Below are 23,684 nucleotides of genomic sequence, written 5' to 3'. Positions count from 1 at the left end.
CGGTGGCAAAGGCAGAGTGCCGTTTTTCCATCTGAAACTCTAAAATACCTCGTTCCGCCCTTCTTCCCTATTTTTCACTCCGAATCCCAAATCGAAATCCTCGTCTCCTGTCATATTTTGGCATGGTAGCCAGCATAAGGGGAGGACTCTTGATTCAATTTATTCTCGGTAAACTTGGACTTCATATCAAAGTGCGAGGGGGTGAGGGACTACCTAAGCTCGGAATATGAATCTGTACAGAGATTTTGAAAGATTTTGGAGCATGTAAGATACATGGCCAAATCCTCCATCTCATCGTGGATGCTATTCCGGTAGACCGCATGCTCTATCAAAATTCGTGACCTTGGTTGTCTTCTTGTCTTCGGCCACTCAGGGTCCAATTATCTCCGTAACATCTCCTCTAGGTTAGCGGCAACTTGTTCATTTTCTAATAGCAAACAAAGGTGGTATGCGAAGTTAGGCTCGACTCTAGCTATTCTGCAATTTCGAAACCAATGAATACCCGGATCCAGTACAAGTGCTTTTCGCATTTCGGCCACTGCCTCCTCGGTCCGCCCGCCGGCATAGTACAAAACCGCCAGATTATTATGCACTCTCGACTAGAGTGTATAACCAAGAACATGGGTCAAACTATCTCTTCCATCCATTTGAAAATGACTTACCTTTAGGGCGGTAGGCGTGGCTAGATCTTGAAAGAGTCGCGCCGACAGGCCTGAATCGTGGATTTTCTGTATAGTTTCCCGAGAGACTACTGGTCGTTCTTCCTGCTCTTCGACCGGCTTCTCTTCCTCTTCCTCGTTTCCTGGCGTCATATCCACCTCCATCTTCATCTCTCCATCTCTCCTGTTAACAAGTTCCCGCTTCCATCTCAACACCCCTTCCAGAATCAACTCCGCTCGCCTTAAGACACGTATCCCTTCCTCTATTTCCCCCCTTTCCTCTGTCACTGCCATGCGCCACAAGGCATCTGCCAAATAGATCGCACACACAATATCGTTAGTGTCCACGGCCAATACTCGCCTGCATTCCTTGGCTGCTTCTTCGGCCTGATTGGAGGCGAGAAGGTACCAGATCCTATCGCGAGTGGCCTGACGGCGAAGAGTGGGGGGTAATCCCGGAAGCTGGAGAAGGAGGGAGAGATAATGGTCAACGTCGGCAGATGCAGTTTGCTGCAATAGCTCTGTTAATCGTATTAATGCTTTTGTCAGATAGCGCTTATCCTCTACCTCCGGCAATATTTCATCCGCCAACACTCTCAAGATTTCCCTCTCCTCCTCCCTGCCTCGAAGTGCGCTAGCAATGTTCCAGATCGTCTCATATGCATCTTTGCCCTCCAGGCAACCAAGGGCTTGTTTCCACCGCACAAAGGCAGCATTAGGCTTATCGAGGCGATGAAGACATATTCCCATCATATTGTAGCTGTGGGCACGAAGAAGTGGGGAGGCGGATGGCTGCTTGGCAGCACGTGCAAAGGCCCTGAGGGCTTCTAATGGCTGATGATGAGATAGGGAATGGGCGTGTACATACAATGCATAAGGAGGCTGCTCATCATCAGCAGGGGATAGGGGTGGTAATTCAAGGGGGGTTACGCCATAGACAGTGCAGAGAGTCCAGGCTATCAAAGTCGCGTTTCCGCTTAATATCCGTGAATGGCTAGTCAAAACATCTAGGCAGGTACGCGCTAGCAGAGTTTTCTCGTGGAGGAGCGCCAACACACCGTAGGCACCTGCTATTTCGGTCATATAGCTCACCAGGCTCCCCTCTTTTCCTCCTCCCATACTTAGAGCAAGGCAATGAAGCGACCGAATCAGTGCCTCGGGAGTAGGGGATGCGTCGGATCGAACGATTCGTCGAAGATATTCAGGAAGTCGAGTGCCAAGAGATACCTCGTCCTCTGACTCTCGCATGTAGGCAAAAAGAAGATTATGAAGCGTCACAAGTCGAAGTTCCATTTGACCTCGGGTGCTGGGCATGACTGGATAGGATCAATGGTGGATTAGTTAGCCTAGGAGTGGTAATAGTAAGAAATGCGCGTACACATTAACTGATCAAGCAACTTGGCCAGCTTGTTCAGGGCTGACTTGTCCTTTGCCTGCTATTCATTCCTCGAGTGGTTAAAATAATAAATTCCAAGTTCTACAAGAATGATCTCTTAATACCATATATTGGCAGATAATAATGTTGCCCCGCAAACTCATCTCGTCTATACCCTCATCATTCACTGTCAGTGTTAGATGTAAATTAGAGGTAGAAGGAACTCCATCTATTATGCCTAATTTACCGAGAGACCCTGTCAGTATTTCTTCGAATATCTCGGCTGCTTCTCCCCATTTTTCCAAACGGGCTAGCCCCATTCCAAGATACCATCCCGATAACCGCCACAGGCACTCCCTATCCCAGTCCTGTTCCATCATAGTTGCGTTGATCTCTACAGGCCAATCCAGATCCTCGAGCTCACACCATAGTGGAAGTATACTGGAGCTGTTACGTTTTGAGGCCGGGTGAAGTGAGGAAAACATGGACCGAAGGGCGGGGAGGTGCGAACCATTTAGATTCTGAAATAGAGTGCAGAAGCAGGGCGGACAACGAGAACACCGAGAGCATTTTTGCATGGTATGAATTCACGAGATGGACGCGCTTTCGATTCAGCGTTATATCAGAGAGCTTGATTCTTAAATTTTCTCTAATTTGTAAAATGAAAATAGCTGCGATTGAATAATTCCATGGTTTATGATTTCCTTGAAAAGCACTTTGGAAATGCTAATTACATGATACATGAAATGGTTCAGAACGACCCGATTGGTAAATGAATACGTAGAATGGATATCAATAGGTATAGGAGGAGGTAGAGAGGTCCCCGTGGGTAGATACTCGCTCGGGGTCCAAACCTACTCATTATATACGAGGAAGTGGTCGGTGCCCACGTATCGCGCTGCGAACGGCCTTAGGCTTTCTGTCAAGTGACGAAAGGCGAGCTGCGAGGGCAAGAGAGGAAATCCATACACGAAATTTCTTCTCACCGTATCCAACATCCTTGTTGCAATCTTGTGTCGGCGCATATCGGCTCGAACCCACACGAAGGATATGCCACATGCAGGCCGAACAGGGCTGGGAGCGGTGAAAAAATCCTCCGCGCTCTCGCCCCTTTCTTTGTCTACGTTTTCATACACCGAATCCCCGACAATATCAGGCGAGGTCAGGGGGGGGGTGTCCATTCGAAGCGACCGCGGAGAGTGCTCTGACGCGAGGGTCACAGGACGACTCGAGTCGAGTGATTCAGCCACCACACAGCCAACGACCCATTTCCCTTGAATGTAAAGATAGGTTTTGCAAGTTTTCAGCTGCTCTTCCCTATACGACACTCCCTCCGTCTCCTTGAGTAATATCTCCAGGATCTCCTGTGCCTTTTGTTGCTCGCCCTTGCCGCCCTCACCAACTAGAACGATCCTTGCCCCCGTATCGCCACACCACGACACCACCCGCTCTGACCGGTAGCCCGGGTATTCAAGACGGCTCGTGGTGCTCCGGTGGAAGCGTTGATGTAGCTTGTCATCTTCGGTGCCGTGCGAATAGGACATGCCGCATTCTTTGCACGTAATCGGCCCAACGTTTTTTTGGCCAAAATCCAGATAAAGCTGTTGGAGCTGGCGCTTGACAGGCTTTGCATCAAGAGAGGATGGGCCTTTTTGACTACCGGCTCGGGTTGGGGTTTTGTTAGGGTTGTTGGACGAATTTTTACGGGAAAGCAGGGTAGATAGGTCGAAAGTTCGAATGTGCCTCCGGCGCTTAGGGTACTCTGTGGAAATGAAGGCACTTTAAGAAAAGATAAGACCACTCAAGATAGCTTGTGTCCTGGAGTTTCAAACACTTACTCATCTGGGGGACTCTCTATTCTCTTACGGCGACTCGAATAAGTCATTCTCACCACCGGTCTCCTGCAGATAGTAATGACGCGGGTCAATTTAGTACGAAACTAAGAAATGGACACATGACCTACGTTGGTGTCTTTGGTGCACCCTCATCCGCGGCTAACGGCTGCCCCGTCTTGCTAGTGATCGGCATTGACGTGGATAAACGATGGAAACAATCCGGGAAAAAGTAAAGAATGTATTCCGAGCTCAAATTAACGTTGGCAGGAATAGGTCGAGCTGTAAGCAAAGTGAAAATCAACCTAATGTGGTACCAATCGAGAAATAAAAAAACGCGAAAACGCGAAAACGCGAAAATTGTGTAACTCTCTTGCGTTCCCCTGAATCTCCCTGGGAGAGTGTCGAGGAAATCCACCGCTATTTGCATGAGTGCTGCAAACTGGGCCACGAACCATGAGGCGATTACCAACCGACCATCAACGTATATATGGGATGCATTTTGGATCAAAGTATCCCATTGTCCAAATACCCCCAGAAGTGCTAACAATATCCCGAGCTCAAGTTCCTTAATACCTGATCAAGATACTGGGTGAACACGGCTTCTCTAACAAATTTACAAAATGCTTAAATATACCTCTTGCAGCAGTTGACAGCACTTGAGGCTGTGGTATGCTGTAGAGTGCTTCTTCGAACGAAGCAGATTCTACTCCCATATTTGGCCAGATGAGTTAGCCTTCTCCTATAAAATTCTTGTGACTGCGTGTTTCCTTTGACGTCAGTTGAATCCACCATTTGAATGAGAGACGCGACAAACGCGTCCAATTTTCTCAAAATAGCTTTAATACATTACCCTACCATGTCAGTCTCAGCGGCGATGAAAACCGAACCCAGCAACGTTCCATTGTCCACTCCCCTCAGTCTAACTCTCCCATCTGCAAATATTCGGTATGATGAACTACGCAAGAAAACCTCATTATTCCTGAAGAAATTCGACATGTACGTGGAGAATGAAAAAAATCAGATCCTAGACAAGCAGGAAAAATGGATGCAGAGTATAGCTGAAAGCAGAGGTGAGCTAAGCATATATTGTAGCTGCTGTTACTATTCAGCGATTAATTCTGGGCCCACTCTCTTTGCGAACGACCACAAAGAGCGCTTTGCTAGCTTGAAGGAGCAGCTGGAGCATTATAAGAAACAAGAAGCCGCACTTACAGAGAGTATGTAGAGGTCTACGTAACACGAAGTTTTAATTATGTCATTCTAACATCATGCTACAATTAGCGATGGAAAGGGAACAGCGAGAGCTGGATGATGCGCAGAACAAGATATACGAACTCAGCAAGCAGAAAGAGTCTATAGAGGATCGCAAGGCCATCCTCCAAGCACAATTAGATCAAATCCGCGTCGAATTGAAGCGAAAAAAAGATGGTATTATCTTAAACGTCTCTATGGTCAAGAACATTCCATTTATCGTCTTATATTCTAGCGAGGATTGCAAGGATCAAGGCCCTCGAAGCAAAAAAATCAAGGAACGAACCGGAGCTTAGATGCTACGAAGAGAAGTTGGCGATGAAGATCCATAGCGTGAAGAGTAGTATCTTGCTGCATGTAATTTTTACTTTACTTTTGCTTACCCTCGGCTATCCATAGGTAATTGGCTCAAATTTGTGTTCACGCATATCAACGAGAAAAATTGGGATAAAGAGTACTCATTCACCGTGGATGTTAGCGAGCGAGTGTACAAGGGTAAAGATCCTTGATTTTTCACTTTGGCTTATGATTCATCTTGATGTTAATGCTCCATCTTTTTCTCTTGCTCTCTCTCTACCTCTAGTTCCGAAATGCAATCCTCAAATTGAAAATATAAACGAGTTAGTAGCGTGGCTAAACGAAACACGCGATTTTTTCGGATTTCTTAAACGCATTCGGAAAGCATTCAAAGACAGCGCAAGGAGTAGTCAATAACTATCTAGCCTCGATTTTTTTTTTAGCTGTAAGATTTTGTATTCCCACTTTTATATTCACTTCATTATATAAAATTTATTAAGATGATCGGTTGAAGGAGCTCGTACACTCTAGAAAGCATGAAGCTTGTGTTTCGAGTAATTAGCATTGCGTGTTGTTTACTCGAACGCGATACAAGTATCGTCTAACCATGTTTCACAGCGCTCTACATGCCCCATGGAAACATAGGTAACCTCTATGATATCCATTGAAGTATTTGGTAGTTGGACTCGGAAAATCCTTATCCGACAAGGTGAAATTCGGAAAAAGGAACTCTTAACGAGATGAGAGAACGGGAGTTTACATAAACTCATCCATAGTGCTTTAAAACTATATTGCATCGAAGTCTACTTTGCCCCGTATTTTCACGAGGTCTTGTACATATCCACGGGCAACCTCCAATTTAAAAGCGCAAAAATTTATTACCACACATACTAGATATCAACATCCAATCAAATCATTTTCCCTATTTCTTGGCTCCGAGTATTTCTTTGAAAGCCACTCGAAAATAAATAAATGCTCGAGACTATTTATTTATACGGTTGCTGCTTTTCCTAATATCTACTGTTCTCCTTTTTATTTTAGCAGCCGGCGTATTTTTTTTTTATTTGCATGCTAATTTTTGGATAGCTAATAAAGAAGATATAGACACCTTAATGCTTGCTTTTGTGTTTTATGAATGGCATATTAACCCAATTCAGACAGGAGGCACCTTATTCAATGTTAATGGAGGTATCTCTTCACATGATTGGGAAGATTCTTTAAAAATTAAACTGTCCAGTGCGATGTTTTAATGGTACATAAATGTCTGCTGAAACACCAGCTTGTATGATGTTCCCTCAACTATGGTATAGGGGTACACCTATCTATTTCTATCTATATCTCTATTTAATCATCTCGAGCTGAGGTGGCAGGCTGTATGAGAAATTGTGCTTGGCCCTCTTTTCCATCGATGTTGGAGAAAATTCATTGAAATGTGTGATTTTCTCACTCTTTATTGAGAAAAAATATTTTATTACCACGAAGTTTTGTTTTCGGTTAAAAAATCTTTCTCCGAATTTTACAAAATACGGGTCCCTGCGCCTATATCTCGCGTTCTCTTACCTTTGAATTTACTTCCGTCTTCTCTATTTTTCTTTATCTTTTAAAGATACAAAAAGAGAAGATCAGAATGAAGCAATCGACAGTGATTACGCTGTGTGTTTTGAGCGCATTGGCGGCTGCTGGAGTTGGATATGCAATTTACTTTGATCACAAGCGAAGAAATGATCCGCAGTTCAGAAGAAAATTGAGTAAGTTTCCGCTTACGATTGACAGCTCAGACATAGGCTACATCCTTCAATCATGAAACACGATACTAAAACTCGATGGATCAACCCATTTCGGTACCATGCAGCCCACTTTTGCTAATCTATGAATATTCTTTATTTTTAATTCTATGTAGAGAAAGAGAAAAAGAGGGCACAAAAGGTCAAACAGGAGAAGGAAGAGGCGAGCAAGAAGGAACTCCTCGATTCGCTCAAGAGTGCTTTGGAGGAGGTGGACAAAGAGAAATTCCCCGATTCAGTGGAGGCAAAAGAGAAATATTTCATGGATTACATCTCCAAGGGAGAAGCACTTTTTGTTCAGGGTAAGATAATGCTGGTTATCAAGAATCCACGGCGGCCCTTAGCTTATACCTCGAAAATTAAACTCTATCAGGTGAAAGCAAACACCAGGAAGCCGCAATCTGCTTCTTTAAGGCTCTCAAGGTCTATCCGCAACCGATGGAGCTAGTAATGATCTACCAAAAAACCATTCCGGAGAGTGTATTTGCATTGGTTATGGGGATGATGCAGCTTGATGTGGGTGCTCTGGATCGCTTTCTAAAGTTTAATATGATCTATTCACGTATTCGTTTGTGTAGATCAAGCGTAAGCAAGAGCAATACTACGAGTCCTACCCGCCTGCAGAATGGAACGTGAAGATCGGAGAGATTCCGGAAGGACACACTGCCGACGGTAAGACAATCATACGCCGTGCCCTTGTAGCTACCAAAGATTTCGAAGCCAACGAGCTGATCTATCGTGAGGAACCGTTACTCTCTATGTTGGAACCCGAGCTATTGGTTCGTTTCTGCCCTGTGATTTGTCGTGATGTGTCTTTATCTCAAACCCCCCGTAATGGGTTTTTCTTTTTCAGGGCAAAGAATTTTGCGATTATTGCATGCGTAAGGTGACCGATGAGTCCAAAATTTCTTGCGAAAAGTGCGATCGGGCTGTCTACTGCTCCACCTCTTGCAAAGACAAGGCCGCTGCCAAATATCACAACCATATCTGCGGCCCCGAGGCTGCGCCGTTGCATGAGCTCGAACAATCCTCCAAAATTCCATCGATGATTGCCCGATTCCTCACCACCATGGTTCATGATGAGATGCAGAAGGTCACCGATCCAAACGCCGCCGAAGAAACCGCCTGGGATCATATCGAGAGGCTGCGTTACCTCGATCTGCCCAAAACCAAGGAGGAGGAGCGTGAGATGGAGGCTCTGAAGGTGGCATTGCGCGGCAAAGTACCGGGTGTGGAGGAGTTTTTGAACGACGAGAGATACCTCCTACTCAAAGGAAAATTGCTCTATAACCTGTACGGAATATACGGAGTTGAGGGAGTTGTTCAGGTGAGAGATTTAGGCATCGAGAGATTTGGTAAGAGGGAAAATTGACGGTTGACTTGCATTTCCGCGGTGCGTGTTCGCGCTTTAGCCTAGTGACCAACTCCGCAGTCCCCGCGAGAGACCCATCATTGGTTCTGGTCTTTACCGCGCAACGAGCTACATGGTGCACTCTTGTGTTCCTAACGTGAAGGTCGATTTCCGAGAGGACCACACCTTGAGCTTGATTGCTGCGAAGCCCATTAAAGCGGGCGACGAATTGCGAGTGAGCTTTATAGAGGTGGCCGACCGATCCCTGGAGGAACGCAAGAAGGACTTGGAGCGCTATCGTTACGAGTGCTCCTGCCCCAAGTGTCAGAGTGATGTCGAGTAAAAGTATCTATCCTATAGTTATCTATTTGGAAAGGATGTAGATATGTTTCTTCTCTTTTTCACCAAAAACGATTCCTTTTAATCTCCTTGATAAGTCTAGAAATATAAAACTTGAAAATCATGAAGGAGAACCATTCCAGATCTCTTCAAAAATATAATAGTACACAGCAAACAAGTATGAGAAGAAAATACGCTAAGGAAGAAAAAAGGTCAAAGGAGCCATTACATACACATATGGGAAAAGTATATATATATATTTATATATAAATATGGAGAATCATCAGAAGCATATTAAAGAGCATATAAAACAAAGCGGAAACTGGATGAAAAACAGGTCAATTAAAAAGCATGGTGATTTAGCTATGCAAGTTATGTGAGGTTGACGGAGGATCGGCCATCGCCGTCGGAGGCAGAGTTCCTTCTGAAGGCTTCACCGGGAAATTGAAGGATCGCTCCGAACTCGTCGACGCTGGAGGGGTGAGTCCATTTATCATGACGCTATCCAGGCTGGTTGCGCCCAGGGTCGTCGAGGGGCTCAGAGGGTTGGGAATCTGCTGCTGTGGGGTTTGTTGTTGCAGAGTCCAAGGTTGCTCTAGAGCAGTCTCTATGTCGATCGTCTGGAACCACGGGTGCTCAAGGAGCTCTCTTGCGGTAGGACGCTCGTGCGGCGAGCGAATAAAACACTTTTGAAGAAAGTCCATCCCGAGTTCTGAGAGGAGCGACGGGTCCGGAAGGGGTGGGTGACCAGTAACGACATGGTACATGATGGCCCACTCGTTGTCGAGATTGGACCAGGGCCGACGGCCCGTCGCCATTTCCAAAACACAGCAGCCCAGCGACCAGATATCCATTGCGCCCTTGCGACCCTTGTCACTGCCCGTGATCACTAGAAATATCGAGAAAGTTTAGAATTGTTTGAGTTGGCTGGTGGAATCTTTTGGTTACAAACCTTCTGGAGACATATACATCGGTGTTCCGGTCAGGCTATTCACGTTTGGATTCATCGTCGTGCGGCCAAGAGTTTTCTGATTCTTGGCAAGTATTTTTGCAGCGCCGAAATCCACAAATTTCAACCGACCGTAGTGATCCAGTAAAACGTCTGAGATAAAAAAAATAACGAGAAAAATATACTTAATCAACTTACACCAAGCTTTTACCATGCAAATTTTATTCTTACTATCAGGCTTTATGTCACGATGGACTATGTTGTTATCATGCAAATAGGCGAGCCCAAGAAGCATCTGGTATGCGTAAAGTATTATCCACGCCTCGTCGTCGATGCGCCCGTGTTCGAGAAGGTTGGCCAGCGATCCATTTTCGCAATACTCCATGAAGATTAGCACTTTGTTGCGATGGCACTCCATTCCATAGTACTGCACAATGTTTGGGTGATGCATCATCTGCATCACACGCATTTCCTCGCGGATGCTACGGTGCAACGCACTGAGCTGCTGCGTATCCTGATACCGAATCTCTTTAACGGCCATCAACGCCCCAGAATCCACGTTAATGGCCAAAAACACAGAGCCAAAGGTCCCGCTCCCAAGAAATTTTCCTTGCTGCCACTTGAAGCTGATGCTGCTAGCCGAAGGGGCTAGCGACATCAAAGAACGGTCTTCTGGTCGCTCATCGTCCAGAATCATACCAATCCACTTGTGCTCCTGTTCGAAGCGTGTGCGCCGCTCATCGAGCTCTCGGATTTGCCGAACCCACTCATCTCGTATATACATAATAGAGTTCTCTCCGCCCACAGCATTTTCCTCATGACCGCCAGCCTGCAACCCGCGTATTGCCTGGGATGTGCTCGGGGGTTCAGCACGTAAGTCTGTACGCGCCCCAATTTCCGCTTGCGAAGTGCGCGATCCCAGAACGTCAAAATGCGATATAAGCAGCGTCATACAGTTGGCGACCTTAATCTGGAGCTTGTCAAACTCTTCGTCTGTCAGCTCTAGCACATTTGACCCGCGTGTCATCACCATGGCATATTCAAGTGCAATCACCGCCCATCGAAAGGTTTTTCGGTCAGTGGCCACGCAATCGTCGCAAATAAACCCAACCCAATCAATCGCAAGTCGGAGAAGCTTTAAGTTGAGCTGATGCCGAGCAGGCTGGTCAAGGAACTTTGCGGCCCGTTGTCCAAAATCCGTTGCAAACGAAAAACATTCCTCCAAGAGATCTTGGGCTTGTAACCCTTTGGTGGCGGAACGCAGAGTGCATATGCTGTTCATGATTACGTCCACCAATTTTAAGAGCGTCTTTTTCACTTTATTCAGCTCTCTGTTCAAACGAGTGAGATGAGAGCGCTGTTCGTGCACCAACTCCAACATGGTCGGATTTCCAATGATCTCAAAAATACGTTGACGGGTCTCATGCAAGTGCATTGCTGTGCCAGCAATTAACCTTACGCGGTTTGGCTTCATATCAACGTTCATGCGTTCGATTGGCACATTGATCATATAGCCCGACCAAACAAAGCTCTCCTTAGGGGAGAGGACTATGAGATAGGCGTCATCCTTCTCATATTCGCTGTACTTGAGAAAACATGATCGTAGCATGCGCCGAATGTGCTGTTCGTCCTCGTAAAGTCCCGGCGACGCAATAACATAAATGCCGTCTTGCTCTAGACTGCCCGTGTATACGAATACATGATCGGACGCAACAAGAGAGGCGATGAAATCGTTGAAATTAGAAATATTCAACTGGAATTCCGTCATGTTCTCAAGCTGTGAAGTAAGTACTCTAAGAAAATCGCATTAGTAATCATCTTGAGATGAAGAGAGTCACGATTTTTTATACCTGGTGAATCGCATCAATTTTCTTCCTCGCAATCTGACGTTTTCGAGTACCCGTGAAAACCATTTGAAGAGGTCTTTAATCTCGTTCGGACGCATTCGCAATTTCAAGTCATAATAATTCACAAGTCGAATAAGAAGTCGGTTGGTTAGTGAGCTATAAAGAAAAAGCAACAGGTTTGAGCACACTCTTTAATGAATCAATTCATTCAGTCTAGTATTACCAGAAATGCTCTGCAGTTTCTAGCTCAGCGCCTTCAATATGAGGCGATACATTGCTCAAGAAATTCCATTCCTCTTCAAGGATCTCTGCTTCCTTGAAAAAAATTGCTTTCGACTCGCCCTTGAGTTTCCACTGTAGCAATTTGAAAAAGTAACGTAACGCGCTAAGCAATACCGAGTCATACTGCTCATCGATGCAATTAGGCAAATCCCAGCCATCGGAAGGTGCCAAAAGCTCTTCATAGTTGCGTTTAATACGATAGCCAAGATTTAGAGAAGTTCGGAAGTCCTCCATCATCTGATCGACAATAAGCATCGTAGGCTCATTAATGCGTTTAGAATATCCTAGACGTAGCTTGATTGACCCCTCTACAAGCTCAGTGGGGAAGGTGATAAGTTGCAGGAGTTCATCCTTGAAAGGCGGCAATTTCATTTTATCGAAAGCCTGATGCATCTGTTTCATCGTTTCTTTAGCCTTGCGTAGTAATTGGTTCAGTGCGAAGAGAGTGCGCTTTTCAAGGGTACGCTGCAAATTATTCTCTTTTAGAATGCGCTCTATGAACGAAGGCGTACCGTCACTGCCCTGGCCATGTTGGCTCGATGTATTTGCTTCTTTAGGCTCAGCAAATTTCAAGTCATCAGAGCCAGTCCATGTTTTGAGAATTTGAAGTTGTTGCTGTAAATTGCAGGTCAATGTATACCACGCGTTCAAGGCATCGAGATTATTCTGAAATTCATCAGATCCATAGAGAGGTTTGTCCTATAAGAAAGTCAGTCAGATATGGATTAAATTAGACTTTCCATCCGAAAATAGCACTCACTTGCATAAAAGCGTGACGTGACGGATAGAGACTCTCTAACCTATCAACCTGATCAAGCAGCTGTTTCACTTGCTCTAGCGCGGGACGATCACCATCCTGTACCCGAAAGTGTAGCACTTTTTCTAGTATCGGATCTATATGTCTTCTAGCCGCATCCACTATCCGCTTTTCATCGACAGTCTTCCTTGCACGCAACATTGCTCGCAGATCCAACCAAATTTCGTAGTGTAAATTTGCTGCCTGAGAGCGTTGATCTGTAGGCATATCTTGCAGGCGACGTTTTTCAGTTCTGACAAGCTCGCCTGTTAATACTGAAGAAAGCATGTTTTGCCACTCTATTCGTTCCTGTTGATGCTCCTCAAGATCTTCTCTTGGAGGAGCGGGAGGAGGATAATCTTGAGGATACGCAGAGGTAGTAACACTAAGTTCATTTGGCGTGCCATCCTCAAAATCATCAAGGTTATCGAGCTCAGACACCTCGGAAACCGAATCCACGTCATTATAATGTGAATCTGGATCGTACATAGACGTTCCACGGGAATGGTCGTATGGATAGCGTCGCAGATTTTGTATAAGCCCAGATTTGCGCCTAGGGTTTGGAGGTCGCTTATTCCAAGAGAGAGGACGTGGGCGCCGGCCAGCACTGGGTGATCTATGTTCAGCGCTTCTACTGTCATAAACTCTTCGCGTCACTCCATCAGCATCGCTATTTATTATGTTAATATTTTAGGATCGATAATAATGCTGCATCAAAAGATCAAATAGAAATTGTCGAATTGTTGCTAGGGCAACTATTCAAACACTGTACTTACGTAACAACCTCGTAAGGTGTGGGCCCTTTTCCGGCTTGCCATAAATATTCCTCGTCTATGATGGAAATGTTATAATCTAAAGCAATTTCCATTTCTCTAGTCAATTCTTCAGATGACTTCTTGGTTGCGACGAAATAATTTGTCTATGAAATATTGGAAGAAATTATACCGTCACTCATCGGATCAAGCTAAGATGAAAAAAATAGCACAACTTACATTTTCTCGCAGAGAGCCTGTAATAATTCCTCCTAATGATCTGATAAATTCTTCTAGTTCTGATTTATCTTCAGTCGCGCCATGTACATAAAATGTCTTGCCGAAAATCGATCGTCGCCCCTCAGCATCCCTTTTTGAATTTTGCTTTGGGGAAGATTGCATCTCTTTTTCCGCATGTTGCACCTCACCGTCATCCCCATCACAGGGTGTGTGCGGAACGGTAAATCGAACCGCTTGTTTCATTTTGAAATTTATCTGTAAAAAAAGCGGAGGAAGGAGACCTTTTTCACAAAAGAATTATCATTATAGGCTCGACTGTGGCTTAGCAAACTTTTTTCATACACCTTGTAACCTTCCAATATTGAAGTAGCGTTTTAGAAGGCCCATATAAATATTTGAGGAGTGAGCAAAAATATCCATATACTGATCAACTTTTTAAGTTTGGAGATCTATTGTGTTAACATTTTACAGTGGTTCTGACATCGTGTGCCGATAATATAATGATTACAATCTACTGTACAAGTGCAAAATCCTTAAATTCATCCTTAAATTCCTTTAAATATTTTCTTCAGTGATTCTTCGTCGACGTCCTGCCATGACTTGATAAATTGTAAATCTTGTTCTCCCCATCGAATCCATCTTTCTACTCGTTTGGGATCGCGTTCGGTGCGATGTAGCTCGAACAAATCACGCGTGTTCAGCATGAGTTTTTGACGAAGATATACAACTGGAAAATTATGAATGATACGTAAGGCACGGCGATAAAGATGCAGGGAGGGAAGATGTGGAATAGCCAGAGACTGCGAGGAAATAGATCGTGGCATCAAAATGAAAATTGCGTAGCGATGGATGTAATTGTTTTTTTTTTGGTTAAGAGATTTCTGCAAACAAACAGAGAAGTGTAAATTCAATTGCATTAATAATTTGGTTAAAAATCGCAACGGTGAAATCGTCGAAGATTTTTCAGTTTCACTCTTGCTACCTAAAGAAATATCTTTCTTTTATAAAATCACGTACATCTCGTACGTTCTCTTTTATTTCGTAATACCGCGTTATACCTCATTCCGCACATACCTTTTCTTTTCCACCTTACGATATAAATATTGAGAGAATACATCATTTCTCTTAAGAGGTAATACTAATCGTTTTTAAACCAAATTGATTTCGTGAAAATTCAATACATTTTCTTTTTATTCGCGTAATTATTCTACAAAAGTATAGTTTTCGCGTGCTAAATCTTGCATGGCACTCTAGTTAATTATTAGAGCGTTACGATCTATTTTAAATGTAAATAGGATATATAGTCATTTTCCATTTTTTGCAATCATAATTTTCATAAGATACATTGATTTTTTGTATTAATTTGCTAATTCTCAATTATTGATAGTCGCCAAGCACCTTCAGAGTCGCCGTGATATATTCAATATTTTTTATTCTCTCCTCTACCAGAAGACCAAAATGAAGCGACTCGGCAATGATATCAGTCAAGATGTAAAGGAAAAATCAATCCCAACTGATGTCACGACAGATGAAAAGGAAGGCGAACAGTCCCAGAGTGTATCGGAAGCCTATCAGACTGCATTGGCGGCGGGATATGATCCTAATGATCCATCCACTTATCAAATAGCATATAATTATGGTCTTTTCCAACAGTATCCTGCTCCTTATTTTGCTGCTGCTGCTGCACCAGCATATGGATCGATAAATTCACCGCTTCCACCTCAATCACCCACATTTACTCCACAAGGTGCAGCATACTACTCGCCTGGAAGTCCTACACCTGTCTATTATGCGCAATCAGCTCCACAAACCCCCCCAACAGGGCCAGTGATGCATTCCCCCTCATTACAGCCATTTGGATATCCTCAGGCATATCAGCCAAATATGCCAACCCCATCCTCCTTCCAGGTATCATCAGCACCCTCTTCTCCCCCACAACAGGCACGTTATCTTGGCTCTCCTCCCCTTTCTCCACCGCAGCATCATCCAATGTGGAATCTACCTAGCAATCGTCGCCACACAATCCAATTCCCGCATCATTCTGTACACATAAATCAACCTCTTGGACAGCGTACACCAGGATTAAACTTTTCTGGGTTTTCTCCCCAAATCTTGAATAATATTTATATTCGCGGGCTCCCCCCCACTATGACTGACGAGAACCTCTATTCGATGTGCGCAGTGTAAGTGTGCATTATTTTTGGATATGGGTTATTTGGAGTACACTCACCACTTTGCAGTTATGGTACGATTTCGTCCTCTAAAGCGATGATCGATCAGCAGACAGGCGATTGTAAAGGATTTGGATTCGTGATGTATGAGACTAAAGAGGAAGCGGAACATGCAATAGAAGCTTTGTCACAGATGGGATTTCAAGTTTCGTTTGCAAGGGTGAACATTATATACATCAACTGAGATTAATATTTTTTGGTAACTGACATTTCAACACCAGGATTCTTTCAGTATACGGTTGAAAAGTCTGCAGGACCATTCCTCCACCAATGTATATCTCTCCAATTTACCCGTTGATATGGACGAAGCGGTAAATATATTTAATGTTTTGAACCGAGCTATTGAGTTCAATTTTATATATAAATCCTTATATAGAAATTGGAGCAATTGCTTCTCCCCTACAAGACAACCTCCACAAAAATTATGCGCGATCCTGCAACGAATGTTAGTCGAGGGGTCGGCTTTGCCCGGTAACTGTATATTATATATTCTATTAAACAATTATTTATTAAACCTATATTTAAGAATGGTTGATCGACAATCAGCCGAAGCTATAATCCAGAAATTCAATGGAATCACATTTCAAGGCTCGTCCGCTCCTCTACAGGCTCGTTTTGCCGATTCTACTGCTCAGAAAAAGCTGAAAGACCAAGTGGTTAAAAGGCGAATGTGGAAAACCCCGCAATATGGGGTTGGATTTGGGGTATTATATTAGTGCCCACTTTATATAACAATATATTAACAAATTTGTTTTGAGTAGCGAGTGATGACTCAGCCTTTGACCCCCGAAACTATCCTTAGCATTGGTACTTCGAGCAACATACCCATGGGCTATTACGGGCAGATTCCCAGCTACACGCACGGCTCTATACGTCCGCAAGATCCTCAAAGCTACCAAAACACTTCCCTAGAGTCTCCGGAAGACTCTGAGCTTGCTTCACTAGCTCAGCAAAAAATGACGATTAGGGAAGAAGATGAAAAGAATACAGCCTAAACTAAAACATATTTTATTCTTTTCATAAATATTCATGAATGAATTCGTTTTGGAGTATTTTAATATTGAGATTTTATTGAATTTCTTGGTTTTTTTATTTTCGTGCGAAGCAGTAGTCATTTTTCTAATTTTATCTTTTTATAATAATATCTTTATTATATATTATGCTATCTTCATTATTATATTTTATAATTTTTACTCTTTTATTATTATGCTCTATATTTTAACAATTTTGAAAATAGTCTTCTTACAAAGGATTGAGTAATAATGAGAAAATATTAGTTGATATGCATTAAATGCATCTCATAATATCAAATTTCGATAAATGGAGCAGTGGCGTAGTTAAAATCACCTTACACACGAAAAAAGTAGTTGCTAATTGTATTATTTAAAAATGATTAACATTGCTATTATCGGAGTGGGCCTTGTAGGTTCAGAATTGATAAGCCAATTGCAGTCCCATGGGATCTATCATGCATTGCGTGTTGTCTGCCTTGCTTCTTCCAAGCGCATGTTGCTCGATAACTCGATTAATCTCTCTCAATGGCGTAAGGATCTCGCCGAGACCCCTACTAGTCTAGATTTCGCCGAGCTTAATCGGTTTCTATCGAGTCAAACGGACCCATCGATTGTGATTGACTGCACGTCCGAACAGTCAGTGGCTGAGAGATATCCAAGCTGGCTCCAACAGGGTATTCACGTAGTTACGCCAAATAAGAAGGGTTTCTCGGGCGAGCTTTCCCTTTTTAATGAAATTTACAATCCAAATAACCGCGGCCTGGTTTATCATGAATCGACCGTAGGAGCCGGATTGCCAGTAATTAATACATTGCTCGATCTCGTGAAAACGGGTGATCGTGTGACACGAATTGAGGGCATTTTTTCGGGGACACTAAGCTATCTGTTTAATGAGTTTTCGAGTCTTTCTGTGGCAGAAGAACGCAAATTCTCAGAAATAGTAAAGACCGCGAAGGAACTTGGATATACGGTTTGATATTTTTTTAGATTCATTTAATCAAATGTTGTCTTATCCCTTTAATATGTCTTTGGCATTTTTGATTTATTAGGAGCCAGATCCACGCGATGATTTGAATGGACTCGATGTTGCTCGAAAGGTTAGCCCTATATTCTTTGCTTTATCAACTTATTTTTCACAACAAATACTTTCTCCTAGGTTATCATCTGTGGGCGCGTTGCTGGGGTGAAGTTGTCTCTTGAAACACTCTCCGTAGAAAATATTGTACCCGAAGCCTTGCGTAATGTCTCGTCTGTTAATGAATTTATGACTAAATTGCCCGAGTACGATAATCAATTTAGCGAAATGAATGCACACGCTCTCGCGCAGAATGAAGTGCTTCGTTATGTGGGAGTAGTAGACTGTTTAGGGAAAGATTCAGGTGTAAAACTAGGCCGTTATCCTGCGTCTCATCCCTTTGCCTCTCTAAAAGGGTCGGATAATATCATTAAGTTTACGACACAGCGTTTCCCCAATGGGCTCATCATTCAAGGGGCTGGAGCCGGAGCTGCAGTAACAGCATTTGGAATATTTTCGGATATTCTAAAAGTTAAGGAAAGAGCCATTAAAGTCGACGCAAAGACACTCGCATAGATACAATTCAAAAAGCTTTATGTGAATACTCAACCTATAAAATTATGAATAAAATTGAAATTGGATTTAAATTTCGATAGCGATTGCGCCACAAAACTTATAAAAAATCCACTGATAATATTCCTTTAACCCAATACAATAATGTCGTCAAATCGGTAGGCATTTAAGTGTGATGTCTCTTATATTAGAATAGCTTGCACGACTAACTACACTTTAACCTATAGTTCTGAATTTGTATGCCGAGTGCGCTATCGAAATCTTTTACCCTCCCTTCCCTTCTCTCCAAAACTTCTCAAATATCATCCTGATATTACACGTTACAGTCGCTATGAGAGCACTAGCCTTATTGAAAAGACCCCTTATAACTTAATGGTAGAGCAAGATCTAGGGATGCCGCTTGAGGGGGGTATAATCAACGATTATGAGACTGAGGCTAGAGGTGTTTTTTTTTTTACTCAATTAATGAGATAATTTTGTTAAATCGATGACAACTTTTTAGGAGAAACTCGTCCAGCAAAAACTCTTGATTCCGAAGATGAGTTTTTATTAACAAACGTGAAAAAACATACGCGGGGAACGGCTGCTACTCCTAAGAACAAACCCATGGTTGCCTGGCTAAGAAGAACAGAATATTTTGCGGAGGAAGTTTCTAAAGGAACTAAGACTCAGAGTGTTGAATCTCAGTAAGCAAAATCAGTTCTATTTTATGATTCTCCGAGGGAGTAATATCTATGCCTACAGATTCGGCCTCTCCGCCAAGAAACATCGAACAGACTTTGATATCTCTCGAGAGGGTCAAATAAAAACGATTGAGAATACCTTCAATGCGGCAAACGACGCCAATCTGCTTGAGAAGCTCAAGCATCCCACAAATCCGAAACTCAAAGCTATCGATGCTGTCCCTGTACTTCCTGATTTCAGCACCTTTGATTCTAATTTTTCGCTAATCGTGTTTGATGAAGACCCATGTCAAGCTCAACCAAACAATTCTAATGTCAATGGAGAGGGAGTGAGTGATACCAGTAAAGCGCGATTTAGCGTTATGATGCCTTCTGGTGAGAAAGATTCTTTGGACCGATTAGTTTACTACTATATCCCAGATGAAGAAAGCGCTCGAAAATTAAAGCGAAAAAGAAACTCGACTCAATCTGAAGAATCGAATGAAGTATACATCGTTATTACCTACCAATTTTTATACTCGTCTAATTCCTTATTATTGAATTGCTAGCAATTACAATTGCAATTTCATTGGGCACGCGACTATACACTTAAACTTTCCAAGTTTGACAATTCTCACAAAGTGTTTGTTATGCGCCAAGGTGAAGGACTACTTTACTCTCAAATATACGACAGGTTCCAATTACGCAAGAAGCGCGCTACAGTAAGTTTGAGTAGTGATTTCTTGATAGTAGTCGAACGCTAAATTTTGATAAATTTAAGAATAAACACTGGAACCGCCGAAATAGAGAGAACGCAGAAAAACTGACCCGCCTTGAAGTGACGCTACATTCAAGCGAGCCAAGCGTAACAGCGGAATAAACAGAGTAGAGAATCGTTAAAATTTTAGGAATCTTTTCCAAAAATCTACATAATGGCCATTCTCTTATGTATAAAATAAACCTGTCTTATAATAGTTGTCTAAAATTCATCAACTATATCAAGTTTTTATTGGGATCAAGTCGTAAACTCGATAACGGGTGAGAGCAATTCAGAAATAGCATCACGGTGCCATGAACGAGCTAGAGTTAAATGAAGATAAAGAAGAGGTGAATACAATATTTTGGTGACAATTTATAAAAATATTTTCAATACCTAAGTCCAACGCTGTTCTTCCAAATTTATCTTTTGCAAAACTATCCACTCCTAGCTGTAGTAGTACTTGAACTGTCTCTATGTGGCCCTCTCGTGCTGCCAAATGGAGTGGAGACGATTGATCCCACTGGTCGCGGGCGTCAAGCTTAGCACCATGCTCCATTAATAAGACAATCATTTTTGGCTGATCAGTGAGTGCTGCAATATGTACAGGTTGTCGTCCTGTATTATCTTGGATATCCACGTTTAATTCATATCGTTCGATTAATTCTTTAACCAATACCAGATCTCCTCCCGCAACTGCAACATGCAAAAGTCCCATACCGCTATTATCAGCTTCTTCGAGAAGCATTCTACGATCCTTTTCTTTTACAAGACAAAGAATTGATCTTACTATTTCTGTGTATCCGCATAATGCAGCTGTTTGTATTGGGAGCCTTCCGCTCCGCGTCTTACGCTTCCAGCATTCGGGTGATATTCGAAGAAGATATTCGGCGATATCACGATGACCCTCTTTTATAGCAAGATGTAAACAATTCCACCCGTCTCTGTTCACGCGATTAACATCAGCACCAAATGAAATCAGTAGCTCAACGATATCAAGCCTTCCTTTCATCGCTTAAAATAATCTATTTAATATTTACACAAAATAAAGTGAAATTATCAGTATAGTATCAAAATACCAGCAGTCATCGCAGGTGTCCAATCTCCTCGCTTCATACAATTAACATCACACACTTTGGCTAATTCTTGCACACATTCTCGGCTGTCAATCGCTTCGTGGATTGGATGTCGACCATGATTATTCACAGCCTGTGCATCTCCTCCGAGCTCCAAAAATAAACGCAATGCTTTAATATTATGGTGTCGTGCTGCATGGTGAACAAGAGTGTCCCCGTGCTCGTCTCGGTAATTGATAATAGCAGCGGAAGATATATCAGGAGGAAGTGAAGAAAATATGTCATATATTTGATTAGAGTCTTTACGCGGAAGAAGACGTAGGAGACGCGAAAAATATTCCTTCATTATAGAACATATGGGAGTCGTTTTGTTCGAAAATTTAATTGGGCGCCCTTCAACCTCTTCAAATTGAACTTCATTAATTCACTGATTCTGGTGAAATTGAGCTTGGGCAAGGTGTACATTATACTAGCAGAATCATAGGTATATAATATGAAAATATGCCCACTGCTTTTAGACAACATTTCAAATTATCTACATGGATGGTTTATTAGGTTCTTTATATCATTTCATATCATGATATGTTTTTTCCATACCTATTGGAAAACTATTTTGATTTAAAAATCTAAAATATTTATCGCAAACATGCGAAAACATTCTTTCATTCTTTCAAACGTGAAACTTCAAAAGCTTACAGATGAATTATGACACAGTATATGTCAGCATATTGAGAAAACAGAGTAAAAACATGCCAGCCCTTGGAAACGTGTCTGATACAAAATATATAGATGTCGAAATCACAATAACTGATGCCCAATATTTCATTGGAACATGTCGTAAATTATTAAGCCGCTAAGATCAATGATAATTAAGATATGTATGAAATCCATGTTGATATCTTAATCCTCTATCGCAGACATATCAAATTTGCATGCATCCTAGGATATAACCCAAGCCCGGTCAAAATTTCCGGCAGATAATCGCAGAGATTTGAGATAAATTATTTTTCACTAGTATTAAGAAATTTTAAGTAGAAGACGATTTTTTACTAAAGAAAGTATTCTTAATCCATGATTGTAAGTATGCAATCGTCGATTCACTAACATTATGTTCAGGCAACTTGATTGTCTCAAAAAATCTTTTTGGAGGACCATTCTGCTTAAGTGCTGTATGGTACGTCACCAACGCATGCTCCATTTGAGCACTTAAATACATTATACGTTCCTCTGTAGACGGATGGCTTGCACCAAACCAGTCGTCGACAGTTTGTGCAAATGATCGACTAATTTGCCTTTCATCTTCGTTTTCGTTATTTTCGCCAGGTATTTTCTGAGAGGTTCGCTTTCCCTCTCTTAAAACAATTTGCCCACTTTGTTTCTCTCCCTCCATATTCTCATTCTCTACTAACAGCTCTAGTTCTCGCATTCGCTCCCAGAATACCACTGCTTTCTCTGGATTATAGCCAGCACGTGCCATCCATTCAAGTCCAATTAAATCTGCTTCCTTTTCAAGTCGACGATTGTAAGTAGTCGAAGTGGATATCTCAATGAGCCCATCCATTATATTTTTGAAAAAATCATTTATAAAGGGCCCCAATGCATCAATAATGTACCATGTCGCACCGCGAACAATGTCTTCTATCATCAGCAATATCGATGCAACCGCCTGTGATTCAATATGATGTCGCTGTACAATATGTGCCATCTCGTGAGAGAGTACTGACGCAAGTATATCATCATCGTGGTCAATGAGTTCAAGCATTGGAGTGTAAAGGAAGATCTTGTTGGACGATCCAAGTGCATATGCATTGAATGTAGATCTGTCATCGATTACAAACACCTCAAATTCAGATGGAACAGTGATCGGTTCGTTCACACCTGGGCGCAAATCTTTATCAATCACTCGTGCAAGATTTGCGCATACTGTGCGTGCCCATTGTACATACTCGGAATTTTCATCGTAAATCAAGCCTGAAACACTCGCCAGCATCTCTTTGGCACCTTCTTCGCAGATAGCATAATCTTCTTCTTCAGTCATAAATAATAATCGCCAACGACCCGTATTCGGAGCGTGATCTAGTCCAATAAAAACAGCAAGACCGAGCGATATTAACGGGATAGCAATGAGAATCTGTGTGGAGCGTCGGTGTCTACGATAAAGAGAATGCGGGAGAATACTAAGAGAAAATTGTGAAAGCTTAGCCATAGAGGCAATAAATAAATTGGATTTAAAAAGCGGTGCGATTATATAAGGAAGTGGGAATAATGGTGCTCTTCGAGAAGCTGATACTTGAAAATGTCTTAATGAACCCGCTCTTTTGGGTTGAATTGATAGAGAAGGATGCCGAATAACCTGAGTGAGCGGTTGACGCGATAGCACTTGAGTTGAAAGACGTGAATGTCGAGAACATGTTGACACAATCCTTATGGACGTAGATGTTGCTTTGATTGCTCGCAATGTAGAAAACATAATCCGTCAAGGAAGCGAATTTTTAGGTATTTTCAATAATAAAAAAATATTACTGCTCTAATGGCTCCAGCCAGGTGTTCTTAAAGTAGCACAAAATCATAGGGAATCTTAAATCTGTTTTTAGACTATT

General features: G+C 42.5%; 10 protein-coding genes across 10 annotated transcripts; 5 read left to right on the top strand and 5 right to left on the bottom strand.

Moving 5' to 3' along the window:
* Positions 1-380: 380 nt before the first annotated feature.
* Positions 381-2,612, bottom strand: VTP21DRAFT_3724 (uncharacterized protein; the record flags this gene model as incomplete). The annotated part of the gene is made up of 6 exons (XM_069394058.1): positions 381-427; positions 503-599; positions 663-1,975; positions 2,038-2,095; positions 2,160-2,221; positions 2,282-2,612. 6 exons carry the CDS (start codon positions 2,610-2,612, stop codon positions 381-383), a joined length of 1,908 nt encoding a protein of 635 aa, XP_069249162.1.
* Positions 2,613-2,888: 276 nt separating this feature from the next.
* VTP21DRAFT_3723 (uncharacterized protein) lies at positions 2,889-4,062 on the bottom strand (the record flags this gene model as incomplete). The annotated part of the gene is made up of 3 exons (XM_069394057.1): positions 2,889-3,813; positions 3,873-3,935; positions 3,998-4,062. 3 exons carry the CDS (start codon positions 4,060-4,062, stop codon positions 2,889-2,891), a joined length of 1,053 nt encoding a protein of 350 aa, XP_069249161.1.
* A 663-nt stretch (positions 4,063-4,725) lies between these two features.
* On the top strand, positions 4,726-5,834 carry VTP21DRAFT_3722 (uncharacterized protein; the record flags this gene model as incomplete). The annotated part of the gene is made up of 6 exons (XM_069394056.1): positions 4,726-4,939; positions 5,021-5,086; positions 5,151-5,297; positions 5,356-5,460; positions 5,520-5,615; positions 5,704-5,834. The coding sequence occupies 6 exons, from the start codon at positions 4,726-4,728 to the stop codon at positions 5,832-5,834; spliced, it is 759 nt and encodes a 252-aa protein (XP_069249160.1).
* Positions 5,835-7,044: 1,210 nt separating this feature from the next.
* Positions 7,045-8,895, top strand: VTP21DRAFT_3721 (uncharacterized protein; the record flags this gene model as incomplete). Its single annotated transcript, XM_069394055.1, has 6 exons — positions 7,045-7,165; positions 7,318-7,503; positions 7,575-7,717; positions 7,780-7,980; positions 8,055-8,528; positions 8,614-8,895. The coding sequence occupies 6 exons, from the start codon at positions 7,045-7,047 to the stop codon at positions 8,893-8,895; spliced, it is 1,407 nt and encodes a 468-aa protein (XP_069249159.1).
* Positions 8,896-9,250: 355 nt separating this feature from the next.
* On the bottom strand, positions 9,251-14,000 carry VTP21DRAFT_3720 (uncharacterized protein; the record flags this gene model as incomplete). The annotated part of the gene is made up of 8 exons (XM_069394054.1): positions 9,251-9,780; positions 9,844-9,993; positions 10,072-11,633; positions 11,691-11,843; positions 11,911-12,668; positions 12,730-13,435; positions 13,542-13,684; positions 13,758-14,000. 8 exons carry the CDS (start codon positions 13,998-14,000, stop codon positions 9,251-9,253), a joined length of 4,245 nt encoding a protein of 1,414 aa, XP_069249158.1.
* A 1,215-nt stretch (positions 14,001-15,215) lies between these two features.
* Positions 15,216-16,983, top strand: VTP21DRAFT_3719 (uncharacterized protein; the record flags this gene model as incomplete). Its single annotated transcript, XM_069394052.1, has 6 exons — positions 15,216-15,940; positions 15,998-16,148; positions 16,210-16,299; positions 16,365-16,459; positions 16,515-16,692; positions 16,750-16,983. The coding sequence occupies 6 exons, from the start codon at positions 15,216-15,218 to the stop codon at positions 16,981-16,983; spliced, it is 1,473 nt and encodes a 490-aa protein (XP_069249157.1).
* A 394-nt stretch (positions 16,984-17,377) lies between these two features.
* Positions 17,378-18,592, top strand: VTP21DRAFT_3718 (uncharacterized protein; the record flags this gene model as incomplete). Its single annotated transcript, XM_069394051.1, has 3 exons — positions 17,378-17,971; positions 18,051-18,098; positions 18,158-18,592. 3 exons carry the CDS (start codon positions 17,378-17,380, stop codon positions 18,590-18,592), a joined length of 1,077 nt encoding a protein of 358 aa, XP_069249156.1.
* A 603-nt stretch (positions 18,593-19,195) lies between these two features.
* On the top strand, positions 19,196-20,015 carry VTP21DRAFT_3717 (uncharacterized protein; the record flags this gene model as incomplete). Its single annotated transcript, XM_069394050.1, has 3 exons — positions 19,196-19,275; positions 19,334-19,757; positions 19,821-20,015. The coding sequence occupies 3 exons, from the start codon at positions 19,196-19,198 to the stop codon at positions 20,013-20,015; spliced, it is 699 nt and encodes a 232-aa protein (XP_069249155.1).
* A 251-nt stretch (positions 20,016-20,266) lies between these two features.
* On the bottom strand, positions 20,267-21,430 carry VTP21DRAFT_3716 (uncharacterized protein; the record flags this gene model as incomplete). Its single annotated transcript, XM_069394049.1, has 3 exons — positions 20,267-20,331; positions 20,405-21,022; positions 21,088-21,430. The coding sequence occupies 3 exons, from the start codon at positions 21,428-21,430 to the stop codon at positions 20,267-20,269; spliced, it is 1,026 nt and encodes a 341-aa protein (XP_069249154.1).
* A 681-nt stretch (positions 21,431-22,111) lies between these two features.
* VTP21DRAFT_3715 (uncharacterized protein) lies at positions 22,112-23,290 on the bottom strand (the record flags this gene model as incomplete). The annotated part of the gene is made up of 1 exon (XM_069394048.1): positions 22,112-23,290. One exon carries the CDS (start codon positions 23,288-23,290, stop codon positions 22,112-22,114), a length of 1,179 nt encoding a protein of 392 aa, XP_069249153.1.
* Between the last annotated feature and the right edge of the window lie 394 nt (positions 23,291-23,684).

Source organism: Calcarisporiella thermophila (genome assembly GCF_041956535.1).
Source record: "Calcarisporiella thermophila strain CBS 279.70 unplaced genomic scaffold VTP21scaffold_18, whole genome shotgun sequence".
In the NCBI taxonomy this organism is placed as follows: Eukaryota; Fungi; Calcarisporiellomycota; class Calcarisporiellomycetes; order Calcarisporiellales; family Calcarisporiellaceae; genus Calcarisporiella; species Calcarisporiella thermophila.
This window is presented reverse-complemented; position numbering and strand designations above follow the sequence as displayed.